The following is a 26,659-nucleotide window of genomic DNA, read 5'->3' as shown; positions in this document are numbered from 1 at the left end:
TGCTGGAGGAAGTAAATGAGCTCTCCAAAGCCAAATAACTTGCCTGTGAGACTTGCGAATTATCAGCATTAACTTGGCTTTGTAAAGAGTGCGCCATTAGAGCGGCCATGTACGTACTAAACTTGATATGGAAACTCGTATTTAGGCTGCTAAGTGACTAAGTGAGGCTAGAGCATAATGCCTGCTTTGGCCATACAAACACCATGCTACTAAGTTCTGATCAAGTGCGGAACACATTGATAGGTGATGACTAGAATATCCGAGTTTAACTGCGAGTTTAACTGCGGTAAAAAAACTTGAACTCCCAAATCTAAACCCTTACAAGTTGACAGTCGAAAATACTATAGAGTACTATACAGTACTATAGATCAGGTCTTATTCCTTTAATATATGATAGCGGCTCCCTTGAATAATCCTTCATCAACTGTCTCAACTTAGTTTTAAAAAAATCAAATCTTTGCGCTTTTACTATTAGATGCTCAACTAAGGTACATTGCACCAGCATCAACGATGAATCAAAGATATATTTGTGTTCCCTCACAGCTACAAAAAAATGACTTGAGACGAAAATGATACAAATATCGAGGGGTATTTTTACCAGATCTTATATGTACAAAACAAACGAATAGCCAATATATAGACATAACTGCATAAAATAACTTAATAAACGACCAAGCAATAGTAATAGGCTATGCCAAAATGCATGAAGATAAAATGATCGATGCCAGAGGTGCGCTGTGTTACTGTCACCACTATCTGCCTGTTTGTTTGGCCGCTTGCCGATTCCGTCTTTCAATCTCTTTTTTAAGCTTCAGATCGGGTACAAGAGACCTCTGAGTGATAAAAGACTGGTTCGCGCAGCCAGCAAAAGGACACCTGAAAAAGATTGCATCGCAAAAGCGATCATATTACCACTTAGAATGGATTATGTTGCTTAGCCGGAAACATGTCTAAAATAAGTGTTGCGCATATGCAAGATAAAAATACTCATAATTAGTAGTTATATTACGTAGTTCAAAATCCATTTGCTAAAGTAATGAACAAAAATACTCAAAAAATATAATGAATCATCCTCCCAACTTCGGAATTTCATGCAATAATAAGAAAACTTGGTGTATTTTTAATAAAAACACCAAAGTGGCTCATAAATTTATAAGATATCTTATAACATGGAGCAAATGTTTCCAACTCTAACGCACTACCTTCTCACAGAGAATTCCCATGAGCTACTCTAAAAATAGCAAGACATTTTTCATTATATAAGCAAAATACCAAAATATTTGAGACTTGCATCATTTGGTCTGATTTGCTCTAAGCAGTTTTGTCTCTATTCTTACATAGCCTTCACTTTATCAACTACTAAATACCCTGCGACAGCACTCATGTAACTCAGCACTCATGTAACTCAGCACTCATGTAACTCAGCACTCATGTAACTCAGCACTCATGTAACTCAGCACTCATGGAACTCAGCACTCATGTAACTCAGCACTCATGTAACTCAGCACTCATGTAACTCAGCACTCATGTAACTCAGCACTCATGTAACTCAGCACTCATGTAACTCAGCACTCATGTAACTCAGCACTCATGTAACTCAGCACTCATGGAACTCAGCACTCATGTAACTCAGCACTCATGTAACTCAGCACTCATGTAACTCAGCACTCATGTAACTCAGCACTCATGTAACTCAGCACTCATGTAACTCAGCACTCATGTAACTCAGCACTCATGTAGCTCAGCACTCATGTAGCAAGCAGTTGATGTCATGAACAACCAAGACTCAATTACATCTAACCTTTTCGATGACGAATCTATTTGGCTACGCATTCTCCTTGACTTATGATCATATATACACAGAAAATCTTAGACATATGCGATAAAAGTTTAGCAAACAATTGTCTTGACATGTAAAATAATTTCAGACATAAGATGGAGTTTCTAGAAGAAATGAAACTTTGAAGGTCAGTGTACTGTATGCATATGCATGCAGTTCTCTTTCGCATATTTTGGTTTGGAACTGCTTGAATTTTATTAAACAGTGTTTCCTACCTTCCAATTTAGTTTTAAAATCATGGCTGACAAGATAACTCATGTGAGGGAGAGAAGTAGTGAGGAAGAAAACTCATATCATGGAGAGAAGTAGTGAGGAAGAAAACTCATGCGAGGGAGAGTGAGAAAGAAAACTCATGCAAGGGAGAGAAGTAGTGAGGAAGAAAACTCATGTGAGGGAGAGAAGTAGTGAGGAAGAAAGCTCACGTGAGGGAGAGAAGTAGTGAGGAAGAAAGCTCACGTGAGGGAGAGAAGTAGTGAGAAAGAAAACCCATGTGAGGGAGAGAAGTAGTGAGAAAGAAAACTCATGTGAGGGAGAGAAGTAGTGAGGAAGAAAGCTCATGTGAGGGAGAGAAGTAGTGAGAAAGAAAACTCATGTGAGGGAGAGAAGTAGTGAGAAAGAAAACCCATGTGAGGGAGAGAAGTAGTGAGAAAGAAAACTCATGTGAGGGAGAGAAGTAGTGAGGAAGAAAGCTCATGTGAGGGAGAGAAGTAGTGAGAAAGAAAACTCATGTGAGGGAGAGAAGGAGTGAGGAAGAAAGCTCACGTGAGGGAGAGAAGTAGTGAGGAAGAAAACTCATGTGAGGGAGAGAAGTAGTGAGAAAGAAAACTCATGTGAGGGAGAGAAGTAGTGAGGAAGAAAGCTCATGTGAGGGAGAGAAGTAGTGAGAAAGAAAACTCATGTGAGGGAGAGAAGTAGTGAGGAAGAAAGCTCACGTGAGGGAGAGAAGTGGTGAGGAAGAAAACTCATGTGAGGGAGAGAAGTAGTGAGAAAGAAAACTCATGTGAGGGAGAGAAGTAGTGAGGAAGAAAGCTCACGTGAGGGAGAGAAGTAGTGAGAAAGATAACTCATGCGAGGGAGAGAAGTAGTGAGGAAGAAAACTCACGTGAGGGAGAGAAGTAGTGAGAAAGAAAGCTCACGTGAGGGAGAGAAGTAGTGAGGAAGAAAACTCATGTGAGGGAGAGAAGTAGTGAGGAAGAAAGCTCACGTGAGGGAGAGAAGTAGTGAGAAAGAAAACTCATGTGAGGGAGAGAAGTAGTGAGGAAGAAAGCTCACGTGAGGGAGAGAAGTAGTGAGGAAGAAAACTCATGTGAGGGAGAGAAGTAGTGAGAAAGAAAACTCATGTGAGGGAGAGAAGTAGTGAGGAAGAAAGCTCATGCGAGGGAGAGAAGTAGTGAGGAAGAAAGCTCACGTGAGGGAGAGAAGTAGTGAGAAAGAAAACTCATGTGAGGGAGAGAAGTAGTGAGGAAGAAAGCTCACGTGAGGGAGAGAAGTAGTGAGGAAGAAAACTCATGTGAGGGAGAGAAGTAGTGAGAAAGAAAACTCATGTGAGGGAGAGAAGTAGTGAGGAAGAAAGCTCACGTGAGGGAGAGAAGTAGTGAGGAAGAAAACTCATGTGAGGGAGAGAAGTAGTGAGAAAGAAAACTCATGTGAGGGAGAGAAGTAGTGAGGAAGAAAGCTCATGTGAGGGAGAGAAGTAGTGAGAAAGAAAACTCATGTGAGGGAGAGAAGTAGTGAGGAAGAAAGCTCACGTGAGGGAGAGAAGTGGTGAGGAAGAAAACTCATGTGAGGGAGAGAAGTAGTGAGAAAGAAAACTCATGTGAGGGAGAGAAGTAGTGAGGAAGAAAGCTCACGTGAGGGAGAGAAGTAGTGAGAAAGATAACTCATGCGAGGGAGAGAAGTAGTGAGGAAGAAAACTCACGTGAGGGAGAGAAGTAGTGAGAATGAAAGCTCACGTGAGGGAGAGAAGTAGTGAGGAAGAAAACTCATGTGAGGGAGAGAAGTAGTGAGGAAGAAAGCTCACGTGAGGGAGAGAAGTAGTGAGAAAGAAAACTCATGTGAGGGAGAGAAGTAGTGAGGAAGAAAGCTCACGTGAGGGAGAGAAGTAGTGAGGAAGAAAACTCATGTGAGGGAGAGAAGTAGTGAGAAAGAAAACTCATGTGAGGGAGAGAAGTAGTGAGGAAGAAAGCTCATGCGAGGGAGAGAAGTAGTGAGGAAGAAAGCTCACGTGAGGGAGAGAAGTAGTGAGAAAGAAAACTCATGTGAGGGAGAGAAGTAGTGAGGAAGAAAGCTCACGTGAGGGAGAGAAGTAGTGAGGAAGAAAACTCATGTGAGGGAGAGAAGTAGTGAGGAAGAAAGCTCACGTGAGGGAGAGAAGTAGTGAGGAAGAAAGCTCACGTGAGGGAGAGAAGTAGTGAGGAAGAAAACTCATGTGAGGGAGAGAAGTAGTGAGAAATATAACTCATGTGAGGGAGAGAAGTAGTGAGGAAGAAAACTCATGTGAGGGAGAGAAGTAGTGAGGAAGAAAACTCATGTGAGGGAGAGAAGTAGTGAGGAAGAAAACTCATGTGAGGGAGAGAAGTAGTGAGAAAGAAAGCTCACGTGAGGGAGAGAAGTAGTGAGGAAGAAAGCTCACGTGAGGGAGAGAAGTAGTGAGAAAGAAAACTCATGTGAGGGAGAGAAGTAGTGAGGAAGAAAGCTCACGTGAGGGAGAGAAGTAGTGAGGAAGAAAACTCATGTGAGGGAGAGAAGTAGTGAGAAAGAAAACTCATGTGAGGGAGAGAAGTAGTGAGGAAGAAAGCTCATGCGAGGGAGAGAAGTAGTGAGGAAGAAAGCTCACGTGAGGGAGAGAAGTAGTGAGAAAGAAAACTCATGTGAGGGAGAGAAGTAGTGAGGAAGAAAGCTCACGTGAGGGAGAGAAGTAGTGACGAAGAAAACTCATGTGAGGGAGAGAAGTAGTGAGGAAGAAAGCTCACGTGAGGGAGAGAAGTAGTGAGGAAGAAAGCTCACGTGAGGGAGAGAAGTAGTGAGGAAGAAAACTCATGTGAGGGAGAGAAGTAGTGAGAAAGATAACTCATGTGAGGGAGAGAAGTAGTGAGGAAGAAAACTCATGTGAGGGAGAGAAGTAGTGAGGAAGAAAACTCATGTGAGGGAGAGAAGTAGTGAGAAAGATAACTCGTGTGAGGGAGAGAAGTAGTGAGGAAGAAAACTCATGTGAGGGAGAGAAGTAGTGAGGAAGAAACGAGTAATGAGAAGCTGGCTACTACAGCTAAAATATAGGTATAAAACGAGACATCTTTTGCACATCTACAGCTCCACTCAACTGCCCTTAAAGGTTGACTTGCAACAAAATTCACATTACAGTTATTTGGTATTAAAAGGTTCACCATGTCTTACTCTGCTGTGTTATAGGTACAAATTATGTGGAAATGTGATTACAAGCTCTTAAAAGCTAAAAAACGAACAGTTAATCGCAGCTATCACGAAAACGCCATAGGTTGGAATCCTCAAAACGGCTCAACTGTGACGTAGTTGAACAGGATGTGCTTCTGTTTACACATTCATGCAACCTGATTCGACGAAATATTTTTACAAATAAACTTCACGCATTCAATTAAACATTCTATTGTCCTTACGCGTCTATTTCATTATCATTGTAATGCTGTCACTTTGAGCACTGAAATCTCAAAACCTAGCCTAAAAATTAGTTTAATTTTTAACCTTAGCTTGAGAGGGTGTATATTATCCTATGATAAACGTGAAGAGGCTGTTGGCAACCTGTGATGACTGACAAATGTTGAAGGAGTTGTTCGCGCCATTTGGCGGAAAATATGGGTCACATGATCAGATTATGACTAAATGATTAGACCAAGCTAAAACGAAACTGTAAAGTAGCGGAGCATTTATATTTGATACGGGGTTTCCGATAGAACCCGAAGTGTTTGTCATAAACTAGTGCTACGAGAAGCGTTATATTGAGCCTTTTATTGGCCTTTCATTTCACGTGATAACATCACTTGCCAAGACAATAAGCACGTCGAGGTAAGTACGCCATCAAAATAGAGGGATTCCAACATACCGCCATTTTTTTGAACTATTCGTTTTTGAGCTTTTAAGAGCTTGTAATCACATTTCCACATATTTTGTACTTACAAGACAGTAAAGTACAAAATGGTGAACCTTTTGATACCAAATAACTGTAATGTGAATTTTGTTGCAAGTCAACCTTTAAGGTAAATACGGTATGACAACAAAAACCTAGTTCTACTGACTATCAATTTGGTTATTTCTTTTCTGACATATAACTTCTACGTAATGCTACATATAATACGTCAAGTATTTATTGCCATGCTTTTAAGCTGTGAAACGAATTATATGGAGTATAATGTATTATAGGAATATTTGTTCCAACAGATTACATACATGTTTAGATGCAGAGATTTGACAATAACCATTGAAACATACTATGCTCTGGTAAGTGCAGCAAAATATGGTATCAAATACAGTTGCGTATGAATGCATATCAGAGAGAAGCTAAACACACTACCAGATACAGTTACTCATGTATACATACCAGAGAGAAACTAAACACACTACCAGATACAGTTACTCATGTATACATACCAGAGAGAAGCTGAACACACTACCAGATACAGTTACTCATGCACACATACCAAAGAGAAACTAAGCACACTACCAGATACAGTTACTCATGTACACATACCAAAGAGAAACTAAACACACTACCAGATACAGTTACTCATGTACACATACCAAAGAGAAGCTAAACACGATACCAGATACAGTTACTCATGCACACATACCAGAGAGAAGCTGAACACACTACCAGATACAGTTACTCACGTATACATACCAGAAAGAAACTAAACACAATACCAGATACAGTTACCTTTGTAGTGTGATTTAGAAGAGACATCTTCTAAATCGCACTACAGTGGTGAAAACCCCAGCTGTACAAGCTCCGCACAGCATGCTTACTTGGCTCTTTTGCCTCTTTGCTTGATATAGACAATAATACCATCTTTCTCATACGAGTGGCCACAGTTGATGTTTTTAACAGGGTTCACCATCTGCTTGCCCGTATAAGGACATTTGAAGGACTGCGTTTCCTCTTGAACCATCAGATCTTCTCCTTCTCGAAACTCACGTTGCTCAGCACCTATTATGTCAATCATATATCACTTGTAGCATTTACTATGGCTATCTCTAGTAGATATATATCACTTGTAGTATTTACTATGGCTATCTCTAGTAGATATATATCACTTGTAATATTTACTATGGCTATCTCTAGTAGATATATATCACTTGTAGTATTTACTATGGCTATCTTTAGCAGATATATATCACTTGTAGTATTTATTATGCCTATCTCTAGTAGATATATACCACTCATAGCATTTACTATGGCTATCTCTAGTAGATATATATCACTTGTAGCATTTACTATGGCTATCTCTAGTAGATATATATCACTTGTAGTATTTATTATGCCTATCTCTAGTAGATATATACCACTCGTAGCATTTACTATGGCTATCTCTAGTAGATATATATCACTTGTAGCATTTACTATGGCTATCTCTAGTAGATATATATCACTTGTAGTATTTACTATGGCTATCTCTAACATATATATATATCACTTGTAGTATTTACTATGGCTATCTCTAGTAGATATATATCACTTGTAGCATTTACTATGGTTATCTCTAGTAGATATATATCACTTGTAGTATTTACTATGGCTATCTCTAGCATATATATATCACTTGTAGTATTTACTATGGTTATCTCTAGTAGATATATATCACTTGTAGTATTTACATTACTATGGCTATCTCTAGTAGATATATATCACTTGTACCATTTACTATGGCTATCTTTGCAAGTTTTGGGCCAAAGGTTACGTTTAGCGGGCAAAATTTTACGCGTTGCATTTGTGCTAAATGCAGTGCGTAAAAGTTCTACTCTGTCAAAAAATTGTTTGGACTAGTTCTAACTAGTTCAGCTGTGCTGAAGAAAAGTTAAGGCCAGAAGATATTGTGGAAGGTATTGGACAACTAGAAAAAATTCATTCCATCGAAAGTAACAATCAGAACGCAGCTATCCAAGAAAAAGATGGAAATATTTTTGTTTTAAAAATGTTAATTTTTGTTTCTGTCACTTGTTCATGGATATTTGTATCATTTGAAACATTATCATAATATAACTTATAAAATATGGAGATTCATAGCATGTTATTTAATAGCATCTTAGAGGCTATCTTAACACGGCTTACAATGGATCGATGCTCATCACTCCACTTGTATTGCACATAAAAAGCTAGTTTTGGCTGCAAACTGTAACAAACATATCAATGAGTGCAATGAGCTTTTATGCAACATTGTTAAATACAGATATAAAATAAAAATATATCTTCAAATTTAGATTGAAATGAAAATTGAAAATGCCAACAAATTGCAAAGAAGGGACCCAGGCCATAATATCATCGCAGGTCAATTGCAAACAATAGATATCAATTGGTAGAGATATTTCTTGGTTTCTCGATGCACATTTATTAATAGATCTTTGATGAGTTGGAGGTGAGTTAGCAGATTTATTGCATCCAAAAGGTTTAATATCGCTCCACCAGAAAAAGAGAGCAAAATATATATGACATTCGCTTCGCTGTAATAGGGCTGAACTTATCTTCCAAAAATTCTGATGAGCCATTTAAAAAATACACTGCCAGCCTCTAATTGAATGTCGTCTCCAATTGACCACCAATAGAGGAAGTGTTGAAAAATAGAGTGCCATAGCATTCAATTAAAGGTTTTACGGTTATATAGATACAGGTAGAATACATAGAGTATTTATACAAAATTCATTTAGCAACCCTCCATGCAACCACATCATATAATAGAGAATCAACTGCAAGTGTTTTAGAAATAATGCATTCGAGATCAACTAATTATATCCAATCTAACCTGATTAAACAACGAAAATATAATGACACGACGCATGAAACAGAGCGTAAAATCTGTGAGTACTTGAAAAATAAAAACCAACCCTGCGCAGAGGAGACAACTCTTTCAAATGCTGCATATCCCTCAGTAGTGGAAACATCTGGAAGCTTTTCTCGAGATTTGGCATAAAACTCATCTAATTTGCGCGTAACATCTTCTGATTTAATGCGAGAGTTGTTGATCTGCAAAAGAATGCACTAATTTTAGAGTAATAGAGATATGTAGCGAGAGTAATAGAGATATGTAGCGAGAGTAATAGAGACATGTAGCGAGAGTAATAGAGAGTAATAGAGATATGTAGCGAGAGTAATAGAGATATGTAGCGAGAGTAATAGAGAGTAATAGAGATATGTAGCGAGAGTAATAGAGAGTAATAGAGATATGTAGCGAGAGTAATAGAGATATGTAGCAAGAGTAATAGAGAGTAATAGAGATATGTAGCGAGAGTAATAGAGATATGTAGCGAGAGTAAGTTGAGAGTAATAGAGATATGTAGCGAGAGTAATAGAGAGTAATAGAGATATGTAGCGAGAGTAAATTGAGAGTAATAGAGATATGTAGCGAAAGTAATAGAGATATGTAGCGAGAGTAATAGAGAGTAATAGAGATATGTAGCGAGAGTAATAGAGAGTAATAGAGATATGTAGCGAATAAAACCATGACATACGGATGATTTAATGTATAAAAACTGCATGGAACAAGCGTGCTAAGCAAGCCAACTACCGGGTGATTCTGAAAACTAATGCTTGACAAGTATAGCTAAGGAAAGTGAACAATCTGCCAAGTAAACAACTTCATCTACAAAGACCTTGATAGCAGTTGTATAACATTTGAAACAACCATGTGACAGATAATTCAGCATTTGAAACATCCTTGTAACAGATAGATCAGCATTTGAAACAACCATGTGACAGATAGATCAGCGTGTGAAACAGTTTTGGGATGGGTAAAGTAACATTTGAAAATAGCTTAGGTTTTGTAGGATAGGAAAGAGAGAAGAGATCGGTGGCAACACAGATAAAAATGTAAGTAACCAACGACGACAAGTAACCAACCAACGACAAGTAACCAACGAAGAAACTGCATGCCAATAATGAAACAAACCTACCAATTGTTTTACTTGTTCAATGCAGCTGGTATAGATGGTAGAATCTTGTTGCATTTCTATGTATTCTTTTAACAATGCTCTGTATTCTCCAACACCTTCTTTTGTGTTAACAGTGTTAAGGGTAAGGAATTCACTGGCCAAGTCTGGTAGTGTAGTGATGCCATGGCCTATATACTGCTCAGCCTTTTTTAATCCACCCACAGCCTGATCCAGCTGGTTAGCCATACACTGTGCAAAGAAAATTGTTCACGTAAGATGTATTTAGACTGTATATTATTAAACATGACTCCTTGTAGACAATTCAGAAGATTATTTACCAACCGGACAAGATTCTGGTAAAACCTACAGTTCCTCATTTCTGTACCCAGTATGGCAAGTTATAAGTGATCAAACACTTTAGAAAAATCAAGTGTAGCAGTCTACACATAAAGTGGTGCGCAAAATAAGCTGTCTCCCTTTGCTAATTGAACAAATTTATCAAACTCTAAATGTATGCTTGGAGGATGTTGCTTTATTTGAGAAGTAATTAGCAATGTGTGTTCAAGTGCTGATGTTACATTATGTGATAGGTGATTAGTGATGTCTGTTCAGAGGGTGCTGCTTTATGTGATAAGTTAGTTATTAGTTTGAGATCTGTCCTTTAGAGCCAAGAGATTTTCTGTAGTTTCTAAAACAAGAGGAAATATGAAAGGTCGCTCAATGCCTTTTTAAAGTCCATGGCAGTAACACGTGTGGTATGCATATCATCAGTTTGAACTAGATAATTGGAAGTAACACACATAGTTGAACCTGGCAAAACAGGCCCTTCCTGAAACCGTGCTGTTTTGAAGAAGATGATAATACAATCTGATTTTACATCTTGCATAGAGAACCGTTAAGAGATCCGTCTATAGTTTTAGCTGGTTCGACAGCTACCTTGACATATGATAATATAATAGGTTGTTTTTCATTATCAAGATAGCGACCTGATTTTAAGTTGCTTTAGAGGTTCTTTAGTGATGGACAATTAGCAGTTGCGGGTAAGTCAACCTAGCCATATCCAGCTTCCGATTCCATTTGGTTTGAAGACTTGGTATTTAAGCTACTCTGATTGTAATTGTTAGACAAGAGTATAGCCTTGATTTCAAGGCACATTTCAGAAAGCAGACTAACATAAACTCGATGACACTTTCGAGTAATTAGGTAGTCAATTTTTCATGTTTGTCATTTAGCAAAATTTGATCAAATTTTGGTTTTGCCCACTTTAGCCGAAAGGTTGAGTTGCCTTTCTCAGGTGGTTGATAGATGCAATTATTGCAATACATTTGAAGGATGACTGCTCACCATTCTGTTTACTATTCCTACTATTCTGATTGCATCATTACTATTCTGTCAGGGATCTATGGAATATATTGAATTATTATATGCTTTAAGTTCAATGTTCCTACGTTTCCAAGCACGATGGTTATACAGTTTAAGTATTGAAGGGTGTTGGGTCCTTATCTCTTTACATATTGGTTATGTTTGCAATAAAATGTTTCACTAAGTGACAAAACATTGTTTTCTGTTCATCCATTTGTTCGAGCTCATCATTTGTTTTTTGCATTTTGTCTCTTAAAGTTTCCTGATCCCCCTCTTAATACAATTTTTTCAGTCAAAAAGTTTTTTATTTCGATGCTAAAGTTCCAAAAAAAGACACTTCTGCTTCGTTATGTAAGCGGGCTTATTGGTATACATATACCAGTCAAACGTGTTATAGGTATGTCTGAATTACCGTACTTTTCGGACTATAAACCACACCCCTATATAAGCCGCACCTGCTTTATTTTCCAAAAAATGATAATAAAACAATACATAAGCCGCACCTTTGTATAGGACTCAGGACTGTGCTTTTAACGCGGCAGCAACTTCACTGTTTAAAACGGAACAGTGCCGAACAGCAGTTTCGTATTATCCGATGCTTTTTTACTTAGTGTCTAACGTAACTGTACCGTGAGGCATTGTTTCGTATTTTCTTTCACTGCTACAAGCGCACTAATTGGAGATTCCCGTTAATGCGCCCTAGCGGTGAAGGAAAAAGCCACAGATTAGCCGCACCCCTATATAAGCCGCATGGCTAAAATCATCAGAAAAAAGTAGCAGCTAATAGTCCGAAAAGTACGGTAGGTCACAACCAGCTTCATGTTGTGGTTATGAAAAACATTGATAGAATTTTGATTTTGTTCTGCTTCGTTTATCCTCTTGACCCCTTTTGATGTAGAAGGGGAAGATCTCCTTAATGGTCTTTAGTAAAAATCTTACAATATAGCATTGTACATTAGTTCAGTCTAGTAGGAACATGAAAGGCATGAAAAAGCCTTATGCAGAATTTCAAAAGATGGCGTTAATTTAGTCTAAGTTCCCTAGCAGTGTGTGGTAAGAAACTGAAAAGATAATGATCGATGTTACATGCAGAGCTTTTTGTACAAGATCTTGTTAGCATATTGGTAACGGGGTTTCAATAACTTGATCATACGAATCATTTAGACTTGGAAACTTATCGAAATCTTTAAGAATTTCAAAGATCCCGTTTCTATGTACAATAGCTCTTCTGTCTGTTAGCAAATCTAGATTTAACACTTCTCTTGCTACTGTCACTGAGAAATCTTTCCCCTTTGCATTTTCAATAAACCTTAAGCCTGTTTTACCCTGCATGGACAGCAAGCTTCCATTGCATATTTCAGTAACAGTCTACATAAGGAGAGGTAAGCTACATACTTTAATTTGGGGGAGCTTGGAATAAGTACATGATTTATCAATCCAAGTATCCTACATGTAGATATTTTTTACAAACTGTTTCAATATGCAGATTCCAGGTAATATCACTACTGATAACCATACCTAAAGATTTTATAGTTTTCACATAGCTCTAAGGTTGACCGCACAGGTCGTAAATTTCCATCATAGCTTGGCCAAACACTATAACATGTGATTTTACAGGATTGAACTGCATCTTCCATTTATCCGCCCATGTATTAAGTCTATTAAGGTCATCCTGAACTTTTAAGCAGCCCTGTTTTGATTTAATATCACAGTAAAGCAGAACATCACCGGCATAAAGCCTGATTTTTCAATGTTTAATTATAGAAACTATGTTGTTTATGTAAAGGATAAACAGCGCTGAACCTAGAACAGAGCCCTGAGGAACTCCAAATGTAAATGACAACATTTCTGAAAGTTTACCATTCACCACAACCTGTTGCTACCTATTTGAACAAAAAATCTTGTATCCACAACCAAAGCTTACAATTCACGTTGTGTTGAGATTGTAACTTAATGTTATAAAGTCATCACGTTGTAATCCGCACGAAATATATTTTACATATTTGTGTGACCAATACTGTTAAAGTCATCCTGTATGGCTATAGTCTATTATCCTTTCATTATCCTGGAGAGCTGTTACTATCTTGAGTTCAGTAGTTGTTTAGTCAGTCAAAAATATACACGTACACATTCTGAACTCTCGCCTGTCTCATATTACAATGATTAATACACAGTGCAAGCAGCTTAACACTAAAGTACTAATTTATTATGATCTATTTTATCAAATGCTTTTGAAAAGCCTAAGATGGCAGTATGCACAGTTTTTTTGTATTGACACTTCTGCAGGTCATTTAGGAAAGTCACAAGTTGAGTGCTACAAAAAACCTTCTTAAAACCATGTTGGTTTCCGACTATCATGTTATCAACTTCTTTAAACCCCTGATGTAAAACAATATGTGCAAGTAACTTGCAGGGTATGCTTGTAAGTGAAATGGGTTTATTATTTTTTGGATCATGTTTATCCCTACCTTTTAGTACAGGAAAGACATTTGCTATTATTCAGCTATTTGGTAACTTGCATTTATGTAAGAAACAATTTTGAGCTAAAATTGTTGCTGTGGTGGTAATATTTATGCATAAGTTTTCCTTCTTAAGACTATCCGGTCCAGGAACTTTTCCATTTAAAAAAAAATAATTTCATTACTCTTTACTTTACATACTAACATTTGATTTTGCATCAGTTTCAATATTAGTGTCGTTTTCAATTTCAGCTCTTTGTAAGTGTATGATACAAATGTACTTATATAGTATATTTGACATGAACATTTTGATGAGTGTTTCAGTAGCGGGTTGGTATTTCAACACTCCCTTAACCTACCTTATCTTAAAAAACAAACGTTAATAAATTAATTTGTAAACGATTTCCCAGAAATGTTTTGATTTCAACAATTCCGTATATCACAAGAGTAGTAAGAACATTACGGAATGCGGCGACGAAACCAACCTTAGATACGAAAAGTCAAACGCATTAAATGACTGAACAGACCAAATCCTTTTGGGAGTTGCCCTCTCATGTGACTATTTAGGGGTAAGGGTGCACAACTCAAACTTCTGTAAATAAAGAGCTCAATGAATTCCGTAGAAACATTTCTGAAACTGTCATTGTACATTTATAACTATTAGTGTAATTTATACCGTTCGCACCCAGGCCTTCCAACTCTAACGCATTGGTCGTGAAACTCACACAATCTGTTCATAACCTGTCTGTTAGCTTACTTGGGTTAGTGCAATCACTAGCAGTGCTTGTAATATTGTATATTTTCTGTTTACAGCACGTACTGTACTCCTGTATGTTGAGTGGACCTTACATTATAAAGAGCTAAAAACAAACAATCTAAATTCTTCAATCAACAACTAGCAAAGAACTATCATAAACAAACATGGAGCTTTTTGGTGCCCTGTTTAGGGGTTTCGTGAAGAGCTGTTCCAACAGACTGTGGTCGGTATGCGCTGTCACATCTGGATTACCGAACAGACACTGGTCGAACCTCTGCATTCCATACACTATGGCCAGTAATTCAAGTTCAATAGGCGTGTAATTCTTCTCGCTTGCCGATAAACTTCTCGAACCGTAACGTACAGGTTGACCGTCTTGCAGGAGAACAGCTCCTAACCCATCAGTACTTGCATCTGTCTAAATGACCAACGGTTCATTGACCCGAAAGTACTTCAGTCGGGAGGCATCTAGGATAAGACACTTTATTCGATCGAAAGCTCTGGTTTGATCTAATCCCCACCTGAAATCAGTGTTTTTCACTCCAACCATCCGTCTCAGAGGCTCACATTCCGCTAAGCAGTTGGGAATGAACTTGGCTAAATAGTTTACATGGTCCATAAATCGATGTACTCCATCGCTGCTGCTCGGGGCCTCCATGTCTTTGATCGCTCTAATATTCTTCCGATCAGGTTTTACACCGTCAGCTGTAATAATGTGGCCAATATATGGTAGCTCATCTAGATGAAATCTACATTTTTCTTTGTTAAGCTTCAGATTCACTCTCCTTGCTCTTGTCAGCAGTCTATTGAGGTTGGCGTTGTGGTCCTACATTGCTTCATTGTGAGTGGATCCTTTCCCAAATATGAGTATATCATCTGCAACCACAGTGACTCTCTTGAGATCCCCAAGTGCATCTGAGAGCCCTCTTTGGAATTCTTCAGGGCTCGAAGACAAACCAAATGGCATTCACAACCAGTTGTATTTTCCGAAGGGTGTCCAGAATGTGATAAGGTCACTCGAAAGATCACTCAGTTTGATTTGAAGGAAGCCGTCTTTAGCGTCACAAAGCGAGAAAAATTTAGCCTTGTCAAGCTTACTAAGCACATCCTCCAGGGTCGGCATAGGAAAATGATTGCACAGTATGGCCTTGTTGAGATTAGAAGGGTCCAAGCAGACTCTCAAAGTACTGTTGGGGTTGCGGACAGAGACATTGTTACATATCCAGGCAGTTGATAATCAACAGGGGCGAGAATTCTTTTCTTGGTGTATGAGTTTAATTTCTCCTTCAAGTCATTGACCATAGACAGCGGAGTTTTTCGATTGTGACACTGACAAGGTACAACAGATTCATCCAGTTCAATTTTGTACTCGCCTGGCAGGAATCCGATACCAGTGAATACGTCTTCAAAACTGCCCAGAATATCTTGCAGACTGCTACTACTCACTAAATTGATCCATTCCTCTTTGACTGAGATCAGACCAAGTTTCAAAGATGCATCTAGGGACAGAAGACTGTGATTTGGTTGCTTATGAACTAGAAAGTGGAGATCTGTTCCTTCTACCTGTATCATGCAGCCACCTAGTGTTGAGCATTGATGAATATGTCACAGCATTGCACAAAGTTGCAAGAGAATGCCAGCTTGAAGCAATGTACGATGATTTTATGCTCCAAGCACTGTTGCTGGGCATAAGTGATGATCAACTTAGAAGAAAGTTGTTTGATGACGCTGGTGGTGAGCAAGGATTGAGCCTGGAACAAGCAATCAAGAGATGCAGAGTAGCAGAGAATTCAAAAATGATATGGCAGCCATACAGTCAGATGAATCTGTTCAAGTTGTTCGACCTAGAAGTAAGCATTCTAAGCAGAACCAGACAACTTTTACCAAAGATGAAGGAGGATCCGCTGTAAGGTCCGCTCGCAAGAAAACGAACAAATGTCTTTGTGATAATTGTGGTTTATCCTAACCCCCGAGGAAATGTCCGGCTTTTGGAGAACAATGTCACGATTGCCACAAGTATAATCACTATAAATCTCAATACAGATCTAAGAAGAGTGTGCAGATAGTCGAAGAAGAGAATGCCGATTCAGATGATTCCCTTTTATGTGTCCAAATAGTTCGTAAAAACAGGAAGCTTATGTCAAGCATGAAGACACTTTCCGGTGAAAGTCGCAAATAAGTCAAGTTTTAGCTAGATACAGGAGCATCCTGCAATATTCTCAAGTTCTCAGATTGTTATATATTCATACTGTAACACGTTCAGGAATAAAGAACCACAGGCTAAATAGACTACTAGAAGTTATAGCTACTGGAAGCTACGGCGTAGACGGCTATTAGACTACGGCTTAGACGTCTAGGAGACACGTGACCCCCATCGCTATATAGTGACTGGAGACCAAGCTGACGGCCTCTTGTGATCTTGAGTTCACGGTGAGTGCTTAACTGTTCCCCCGAGCAATACAACATGGCGTCGTAGACAGGATTGTTTGAGGAAAATTGTGATCGGTGATACTTTATTATATTGTGGTGTAGTGGTGAATAAATAGTGACATCGGCGATCGATAGTGGTGATACAGTGGTTAGTGATTTTCCGTGGTGTATTTGCTGTGATAATTGGGAGACACTATACAAGGTGAGTGGTGATTACAGTGTTATAGAGGTCCCGAAGGGTGTTCGGAGGTAAGTTTAAGCTATTTTGAATATGGCTAGAAATTTGAATTTTAATGACTTTCCGAAACTACTAATTAATAGCGACGATGTTGGTGGATCATGAAAAAACTGGTTAAATGAGTTTGATTTAAGCGTTGAAATGATCACACTGAGATTAGGTGAAGAAAAAGTTACAATAGAGGGCGAGGAAGAAACTGTTGATGTATTTAGAGGTAAAATGAAATTAGTATCTTTGTTGAATGCCGTGGGTAAGGCAGGTAGAGCAGCTTTGACATCTTTAGGTTTTGATCAAAAAAGTGCAACTTCTACATACGAGGGAGCCATGGAACTTTTAAAAACTGTTTATGAATCTGAAGAAACTGTTCATGTTAAAACAATGAAATTTGTAACCGCTAGTCAGGCTATAGGAGAAAATGAAAATGATTATTTATTACGAATTGAAGATTTAAGTAGAAAAATGACTTTTGGAACTGAACATGCTTTGAGACAAAAATTTGCTTTAGCTATTGCAGTTAATGGGTTGAGAGAATTTTCTCTTCGATCCCAGCTGATGCAACAAAATGACTTGAATTGGACTAAGTTTTCAGGTATCTTGAGAGCTAAAAAAATAGCTAGAGATTCGGAAAGAGCTATGGAAACTGTTAAAGCAGGCAATTTTAATGTGAAATTGGAAGTGGATGCAGTAGAAAACAAATCAGAGGGCAGGGATAATCAATTTAAATTTGATTCTGATTCGGAGAATGAGAAAGAAATGAATAGAGTATCTTCTAGAGATAATTATAAATCTAGAGGGTATGGTAAAGATAGGAAGTCAAGTAAATACGATAAAGACTATAGCAAAGATAGAAGCGCTAGAGACTATAGTAGTTCATCTAGGTATTCTGTTAGAGAGAGACCACTTGAATGGCGTAGGAGAAGTAGAGACAGGTATTCCCCGAGGAGATATGATTGATCTAGCAAAAATTCTAGACGGTATCCATCTCCAGGGGCAGATAAATGCTATGGTTGTAGAGTGAGAGGACATGAAATCAGATTTTGTCCAGAGGTAAGATGCTTTTTTGAGCTACCAAAGGGCACACAATTAAGGACTGCAGGGTACGTAGGAGTCAAAGGAGAGATAGGTACGAAAGTAGTGGAAGTAGTGAAGGTAGAAGAAGTCCTACTCCCAGAGTAAGGTTTTCTGAGTCTAGTAATAGCAGCTGACTAGACGAGAAATTTGTCAGAAATTTATCTGTAAATGGTAAGGATATGGAATTTACTTTTGACACAGGAGCTGATGTGTCCACTATGACTGAAAAAGCTAGTAGAAAGCTTGGTTTGAATTTAAAAGAACCCGAGCAAATTTTGAATGGAGCTGATGGAAATAGATTGAATGTTTTAGGAGTAGCTGATGTAGCTATTAAAAGTACTTACAGAGCTATTGATACTTCTGTTTACATACTTAAAGGTTCTAAAAGAAATCTTTTAGGCATGCCCGAGATTAAGAAGTTGAATTTGTTAGCAGTTATTAATGCTTTGTGTGCTAATGAATTCGACCCTTTGAAGGAATTTCCTAAGACTTTGGAGGGACTAGGAACAATGCCTGGTATTTTTAGTATTGACTTAAATAGGAATGCTGAACCTGTTAGATTGTACGCACCTAGGCCTATTGCAGCAGGCTTGCGTGAAAAAGCTAAAAAAGAAATTGATAAAATGTTGGAAAGTAAGGTTATAGAACCTATAGAAAAAGCAACTGATTGGTGTTCTGGTCTTACCATTGCTCCAAAACAAGGTGGTAAGATTAGAATGTGTGTAGATTTGACCAATTTGAATAAATGTGTTAGAAGGGAAGTATATCCTTTACCTAGGATATCAGACATGTTGAGTAAATTGGCAAAAGGAGTTATGTTTTCCAAACTTGATGCTAACTCTGGATTTTGGCAAGTTAGACTTGATAAGAAATGCAAAGAATTGACAACTTTTGTAACCCCATGGGGTAGATTTTGCTTTAAGAGAATGCCTTTTGGGATATCTTCAGCCCCTGAGTTTTTTCAGAGGGAAATGGAAAAGATATTGAAAGGTTTAGACGGAATTGTATGTTTGATGGATGACATTTTAGTTTACGGTAAAACTGTAACCGAACATTGGCAGCGTTTACATAGAGTTTTAAATAGAATTGAGAAGTCTGGAATGACTTTGAGGAAAGAAAAATGTGAATTTGGATGTACCGAGGTGAAGTTTTTAGGACATTTGGTTAGCAGTGCTGGTATTAAACCAGACCCAGGTAAAATAAAAGCTATAGTTGAAATGAAGCCTCCGAGGAGCAAAAAGGAGGCCAGGAGATTTACCGGAAAGGTTAATTATTTGATGAAGTTTAATAAAAGGTTAGCTGGTTTATGTACTGCGATTTATGGAGTAACGGGTAGTAAATCGGAATGGTTTTGGGGTCCTGACCAACAAGAAGCTTTTGAAACTGTTAAGAAAGAAATTTTTAATAGTCCAGTATTATGTACTTTCGAGATAAATGCTAAACATAGAGTTTCTGATGATGCTAGTAAAAATGCACTAGGTGCAGTTTTGCTACAGTATAACGAGGAAGGTGCGTGGCAACCTGTAGAATACGCTTCTAGGAAAATGACTGAAACTGAAGGTAGATATGTCATGGTCGAAAAGGAAGCTTTAGCTACGACATGGGCATGTGAGAAGTTTGATTACTATTTAGTTGGTAGAAAATTTGAAATAGAGACGGACCATAAGCCTTTAATTGCGATTTTAGGTGAAAAGGATTTGTCTAAGCTACCTGTAAGAGTACAACGTTTTAAGTTAAGACTAATGAGATATGATTATGATATTTTTCACACTCCTGGAAAAGATATGTTCATTGCTGATTTGCTTAGCCGTCCGAACAGTGGTGCTGTTTGTGATGAGGTAAGTAAAGCTGTTTGTAATAAGGTAGAAGCTTATGTTAACTCGATAGTTTCCTCTTTTGCATACGGAGACGTTAAAGAAGAGAAACTAAGAGAGGTTAGTAAAGATTCAGATGCTCTCAAGTGTATAGAGTATTTGTATTCTGGTTGGCCATCTGAATTGGATGGTTCTAGTAAAGAACTGATAGGTTTATATGGATCTAGAGAGAGATTAAGTATTTATAATAATATACTTTTATATGACTCTAGACTGTATATTCCTAAGTCATTAAGACCGCAGTATTTGGAAATTTGTCATGAAGGTCATCAAGGCATAACGAAATGTCGCAGACGAGCTCAGCGTCATTTTTGGTGGCCTGGTTTTAGTAAGGAGATTGCAGATTATATAAATAGATGTAATGTTTGCATTATGCATGGTCAAGTTAAACACCAGCCCATGTATGAAGCAGAAATGCCTTCTAAACCATGGGAGGTGATAGGTTCGGATATACTTGTGTTTGATAACGAATATTATCTGATAGCTATAGACTATTATTCGAAGTGGATAAAATGTCTGCATATAGAATCTCAAACGGCTAGAGAGATAATTCGAGTACTCAAGTATCTGTTTTCTCGATTTGGTATACCCAACGTTATTAGGTCTGATAATGGAACTTGTTATGCTAGTAAAGAATTTAGAAACTTTGGAGAGAAAATGGGTTTCATTCTAACTACTAGTAGCCCCCGATATCCTTGTTCTAATGGTTTAGCAGAAAGTGCCGTAAAAATTGTTAAAGAATTATGGGAGAAAAGTCGAGATAAAGATGTAGCTTTGTCTGCGTATAGGACTACACCTTTGGCTTCAGGATATACGCCAAGTGATCTGATTTTTGGTCGAGCTATTAGATCAAACTTGGGCTTCCCATATGAAAGTGATGTAGACTATGAACTGTTTGAAGAAAATGAAATTAGACGTAAAAAGAAAATTAAGAAACGGTGGGATAAAAAGTATAGAGTTTCAAAGTTAGACGAGTTAAAACCTGGTCAAATGGTTTATGTAAAAGCTCCTACTGATGTAGGTTCAAGAGGTATAGTTTTGAGAAAGGATAAATCTCCTGAAAGTTACTGGGTCAATGTAGGCATGAGTGAAATACGCAGAAATAGAAAACATTTGTTTTTGTTGAACTCTGATGACGAGAACACATCGTCTGACTCTTCTGAGGATAATTGTCTTTCCTTGGGTAGCTACTCCTCAAAAGAGGGCAACTCTGAAATAGTAGAAAATGCCAACGGTTTATCTGAAAGTCAGGAAAACATGATCCCTGATTTAGAGATCCTTAAACAAGGGGAGGAAACTCCTGGTGTAGCTGAGCACGTGGAGGAAACTCCTGGCACCAGTGAACACAAGGGGGAAACTTCTGTTGTTGAGAATAGACTCGTTCCAGGAAATAGTAATGATTTGCCTAGAAGAAATTCTAGAAGTAAATTTGTCCCTCTTAGTAGAGAACCTGTCGTCACTAGTTCAGGTCGAGTTAGTAAACCACCTAAGACATATGGTATGGAATATTATAAATGACCTTGTTTATAGTTTCAGATTGATATCAGACCAATCTTACTTCTCTATCACTTATGAAGAGTGCTGGCGATTCGCCGGGAGGTGGTGGTGCCGAGAGCGGCGGTGCAGATAGAAGCAGGGGTGGAGATGTGAAGGTGACGAAGGATTCAGAAGGTAACACAGTGTTTAGTAAGCAGAAGGGGAGCGAGTCGGGTAAGAACGAGAGCGAAGGTAAGAAAGAAGTGTACGGTAAGCCAGGTAACATTAAGTGTGTTGTCTGCAAAAGCTTTAGAGACCACTATGCTGCTCAGTGTCCCGGATTTATTTGTTATAATTGTAAAGGTCAAGGAAATTATGCGGTAGATTGCAGGAAGACATTGTGTAGATTTTGTGGGAAGTTAGACCATGGACTTGAAGGTTGTACTCTTGGTGGGTCTTCCTATAGAGATATTGCAGCGGGTATTAAGCGTAGGGTAGAGGAGAGTAACAATAGGGGACCGGATTCTAAGTTGAAGAAGCCTAGTTCGAGTTTACCCTTTGTTGCTAAGATGGATAGTTTTGTAGAAGAGATGGACTCAGAGTCTGTTTCGACCGAGGCTGCCATCGAGCAGAGGAAAGCTATGCTCTTGCATAGGAGGAAACAAGTAGAGGAGCAGTACAAGCGAGCATTGTCTGCTATAGAGAAGGACGAGAGAGAGTTGGAGGAGGAGATTGAGAGTGAGAAGGAGTATAGAGAGGCTCTGTTGCACTTGGCTGCTGTAAAGCAAAAGAGGGCTCAGAGGAGCGGTGCAAGGAGCGCGAGTTCCGTAACGACTACTAGAAAGGAGAGTAAGGTTGAGGAACCCAAAGAGGAGGTCCAACCTGAAAGCTCCGGAAAGAGTGGCAATGACGACCAGCTTGCTGGTTCTGAGCCAAAAGTTCAGAGTGGCAATGACGACCAGCTTGCTGGTTCTGAGCCAAAAGTTCAGAGTGGCAATGACGACCAGCTTGCTGGTTTTGAGCCAAAAGTTCAGAGTGGCAATGACGACCAGCTTGCTGGTTCTGAGCCAAAAGTTTCAGATAACCCGGTGGCAATGGAGGAGGAACATGAGAAGGCTGATTGGTATGGGGATACTGCCAGTATGGAGGAAGGTGATTTGCTAAATGGAGATGAGGTAGATTGAGATGGATTGGGGTGTGATTAAAACTGTTAAATTTGTGATAACTGATGACTGAAGGAAATACGAGTAAGTAAACAGAATATTGGGTGAGCAGAGAGATATTTATCTCATTTTCGAAACGGTAACTATGATTTGAAGCTTTTGTGATTATCTAACCTGCTTGGCTTGATAACCCTGCTTCATTGAATTTAACGCCCCTCTTGAGAGATTATTTGTTCTGCTAATAGTGGTTGCACTTGGGTAAATTTGAGTGTATTGGAATTAGAGTTCGTATTTGGATTTTAGATTAAGCGACGTAGTCTTGAAAAAAAGGGCATGTTATATATTCATACTGTAACACGTTCAGGAATAAAGAACCACAGGCTAAATAGACTACTAGAAGTTATAGCTACTGGAAGCTACGGCGTAGACGGCTATTAGGCTATGGCTTAGACGTCTAGGAGACACGTGACCCCCCATCGCTATATAGTGACTGGAGGCCAAGCTGACGACCTCTTGTGATCTTGAGTTCACGGTGAGTGCTTAACTGTTCCCCCGAGCAATATAACACAGATTACGCTGATCTTGGCAAACATAAGCTCGACAACAATCGCTCTAAGCTACGTCAGTTTGATGGTTCCACGACAACAGCATTGCTAGTGATTGCACATAACCCAAGTAAGCTAACAGAGGTTATCAACACAATCAAACCACAGAAAAAATGAAAATGAGTGAGAAACGCGTGAGATTGATGCCCCAATTTTATATATATACTATCATTGATACATCAATTGCCCCAAAACCAAATGTCAAGCAGTGCCCCACTCTTGGGTTGGCAGGCCTGACCGTACCTTTTCTTGTAGATATATAAATTCTTTGTTATTAGTTTTACTTTGCAGAATAGACTGCCGTTAAAAAATGCAAATCTTTGTAAATGAACGACGAAAATGCGTTCCCAGCAACCTAGCAGTATATTACATGTACAGTATGTAACTTGACCGCAATCATGGTCTATAAAACCGGGATAACCAGTGAGATTGATCAGCAAAAATGATAAAAAGTTGTCGATGCCAACCAATAATACTGAAGTTACAGTACGGCCATACCTCCCAACTCTCACGCATTGGGCGTGAGACTCACGTAATCACCCCAAAGAAAAAATGAAAATGCGTGAGAAATGCGTGAGATTTTTGCCCCAATTTCCACAATTTTATATATACTATCATTGAAACATCAATTGCCCCAAAACCAAATCTCACGCATTGCCCCACTCTTGGGTTGGCAGGTTTGAGTACATCCCATAAATTAAAATTTTCCTTTTTGTATGGCCAAAAGAGTGAGTTTGGAAAGATCTTGGAACGCATTAGGCAATTTACATGTATTATATGCACTGTTATCACAACGTAAAGTCTCTATAACGAAAACGTTTCTGGAACCAATGATATACAGCCCCAATGATATACAGGGGGGCTGTATATCATTGCTGGAACGGATTATTTACGTTGTAAGAGCGCCTATTGTAGTATGACTTTTTTACATTGTCTATCTATCTATCTCTGTAAAATATCTCAAGTGGCCGCTAGGCCTGTAGAAATAAAATGGTGCATTAGGCATAAAAATAAGATCACAAATAAGCATAGACTTATTTATCTAAGTCTGAAGGATAAAAGTATAAGATCGCTTGGTCTAGTTATAAGAGAATCAGATGTTAAAATTTCATCGCACGGTTAAAAAAAGAGTGTTTCATTGCACTTGTATTGATTGTGTGTCTGATATTGGAGCCTCGAGTAAAATAGGATGAGTTCTTAATTACAAATCTATTAAAATCGACCATTAGGTCTTGGCTTAAAATTTTTTGCAGTGTGCTTTCGTCCTTGATGCGTCTTCTCTCTGCAAGTGTTTGCCATCCCATTTTCACCATTTCTGATGATATACTATCAAATTTTCTTAAATTGTTGGCCCACCTAAAAGCTTTTCGGTTAATGGATTCTAAATCTTTTATACTATAATCAAAATGTGGACTCCAGATTTCCGAAGCGTACTCTAGCAGTGGACGACACACACTATAGTATGCTGTCCTTTTGACATTAGGAGATGTTTTCTTAAGGGTCCGCATAAGCATAAAAAGAGTGCCGTTAGCCTTACGTATGATGCGATTTATGTGTTCATTAAAATTGAGGGTGCTAGAAACAAGTATACCCAAGTACAAAAAGGATTGCGAGGATATAAGAGATGTACCGCAATAGTTGTATATATGTGAAAATCTAACTGGTTCCACAGATGTAGATGTGCATTTATTAGCATTAAATCTCAACTGCCACGACTCAGTCCATGCAGCCACTCTGCACAGTTGGTCCTGAAGCAGAAGGCTGTCGGACGCACATTCTATTGGTCTAAAAAGTATGGCATCATCCGCAAATAAACGTATGGATGTCTTTGGACAGTTCAGAGACTCTGGAAGGTCATTGATATATAAAAGAAAAAGCAAGGGTCCAAGCACCGACCCCTGGGGCACACCTGATGTTACCTGGGTAGGTGGAGATGTTTTACCGTTAACTATGACACAGAATGTGCGGTCCAGGAGCCAGTGCTGTATCCAAGTCACTACATTTGCATTTAGGCCATAACTTCTAAGTTTGTGGATCAATTTGTCATGCGAAACTGTATCAAACGCTTTACTAAAATCCAAAACAAGTACATCCACTTGAGTGTTAAGATTATTAAAATTTGCCAAGTCTGATATGGTGTGTATAAGTTGAGATTCACAGCTGTGCTTTTTTCTAAAACCATGCTGTGTTTCACTTAGGATGTTATTCTGATCGAGATAATCTCTTATGTTATGAGCAATAATATGTTCTATAACCTTAGATGATACGCTAGTGAGTGATATTGGCCTATAGTTAAGTGGGGCCTTCTTGTCACCTTTCTTGAATACAGGGACTACATTGGCATGTTTCCAATCAAGTGGCACACACCCTGTGTTGAGGGAGTGTTTAAAAATCAGCGTTAAAATGGGAGCAATGTCAACAGCCAAAAACTTGAGCAAGGCAGGACTAAGGTTGTCTGGGCCCATACCCTTACGATGGTTAAGATTATCAAGAAGGGCCAAAACTCCCTCTTCACTGACAGCAATGTCCATTTGGGGTACATGTTCTGCACTAGATTGAGTGAATGATACTTGTGGGACGTGTCCATCGTCTACGGTAAATACGGACTTAAAATTGTTAGCAAAACTTATGGCCATATCGTTGTCATTCACACAGTTATGTAATTGCATAATGTTTGAACATTTTCCCCCTTTTGAAGATTTAGATATAAGCTGGAAAAGAGGTTTGGAATCGCCATTCTTAAGGCTTTCAGTAATATGGGACTCTAAAAATTTATTATAATCTCTTTTAATAAGGCGTTTAGATAGATTACCAATGGACTTTAGTTGTTCTAAATTGTGGCTAGTAGGGTAAGCTTTATAGGTATGAAAAAACCTTCTCTTTTTTCGGCAAACTGTTCTGGCTTCCCTTGACAACCAGAACTTTTTACCTTTGGGTTTACGTACTGGGATGCATGAGTTAGCTATGTTTAAAATAATGTACTTGAATGTGTTCCATAGAAAATCTGTCGTATTTGAAGCTTCAATAAACTGGAGATGCTTGTAAAGGTGGGCTGTCTGTTCGCTTATGTCAGACATCCGACATTGTAACATTCGTCCAATGACTGCTAGAAGTATATACTGTCTTAGCAAAAAAAAAATTTTAAAATAAATTTAAACAACTTTTTAAAATCTTAAATAAACAGTACTGTTTTCTAAACTTTTAAATACCGTACGTATAAGATATCGTCTAATAGTGTACTTGTTTTCTTCTTGGACGACTGGACTAAGGTT

General features: G+C 38.5%; 1 protein-coding gene across 1 annotated transcript; it reads right to left on the bottom strand.

Moving 5' to 3' along the window:
• Positions 1–506: 506 nt before the first annotated feature.
• Positions 507–26,611, bottom strand: LOC137410586 (E3 SUMO-protein ligase NSE2-like). The gene is made up of 5 exons (XM_068096030.1): positions 26,597–26,611; positions 9,974–10,201; positions 8,909–9,047; positions 6,836–7,016; positions 507–876 (listed from the first exon to the last, which is right to left on the bottom strand). The coding sequence occupies exons 2-5, from the start codon at positions 10,196–10,198 to the stop codon at positions 753–755; spliced, it is 669 nt and encodes a 222-aa protein (XP_067952131.1). The 5' UTR covers positions 10,199–10,201; positions 26,597–26,611; the 3' UTR covers positions 507–752.
• Positions 26,612–26,659: the final 48 nt, after the last annotated feature.

The sequence above is a fragment of the Watersipora subatra genome, chromosome 1 (genome assembly GCF_963576615.1).
Source record: "Watersipora subatra chromosome 1, tzWatSuba1.1, whole genome shotgun sequence".
In the NCBI taxonomy this organism is placed as follows: Eukaryota; Metazoa; Bryozoa; class Gymnolaemata; order Cheilostomatida; family Watersiporidae; genus Watersipora; species Watersipora subatra.
The sequence above is the reverse complement of the archived record's forward strand: the minus strand, read 5'-3'. Positions and strand labels throughout refer to the sequence as shown.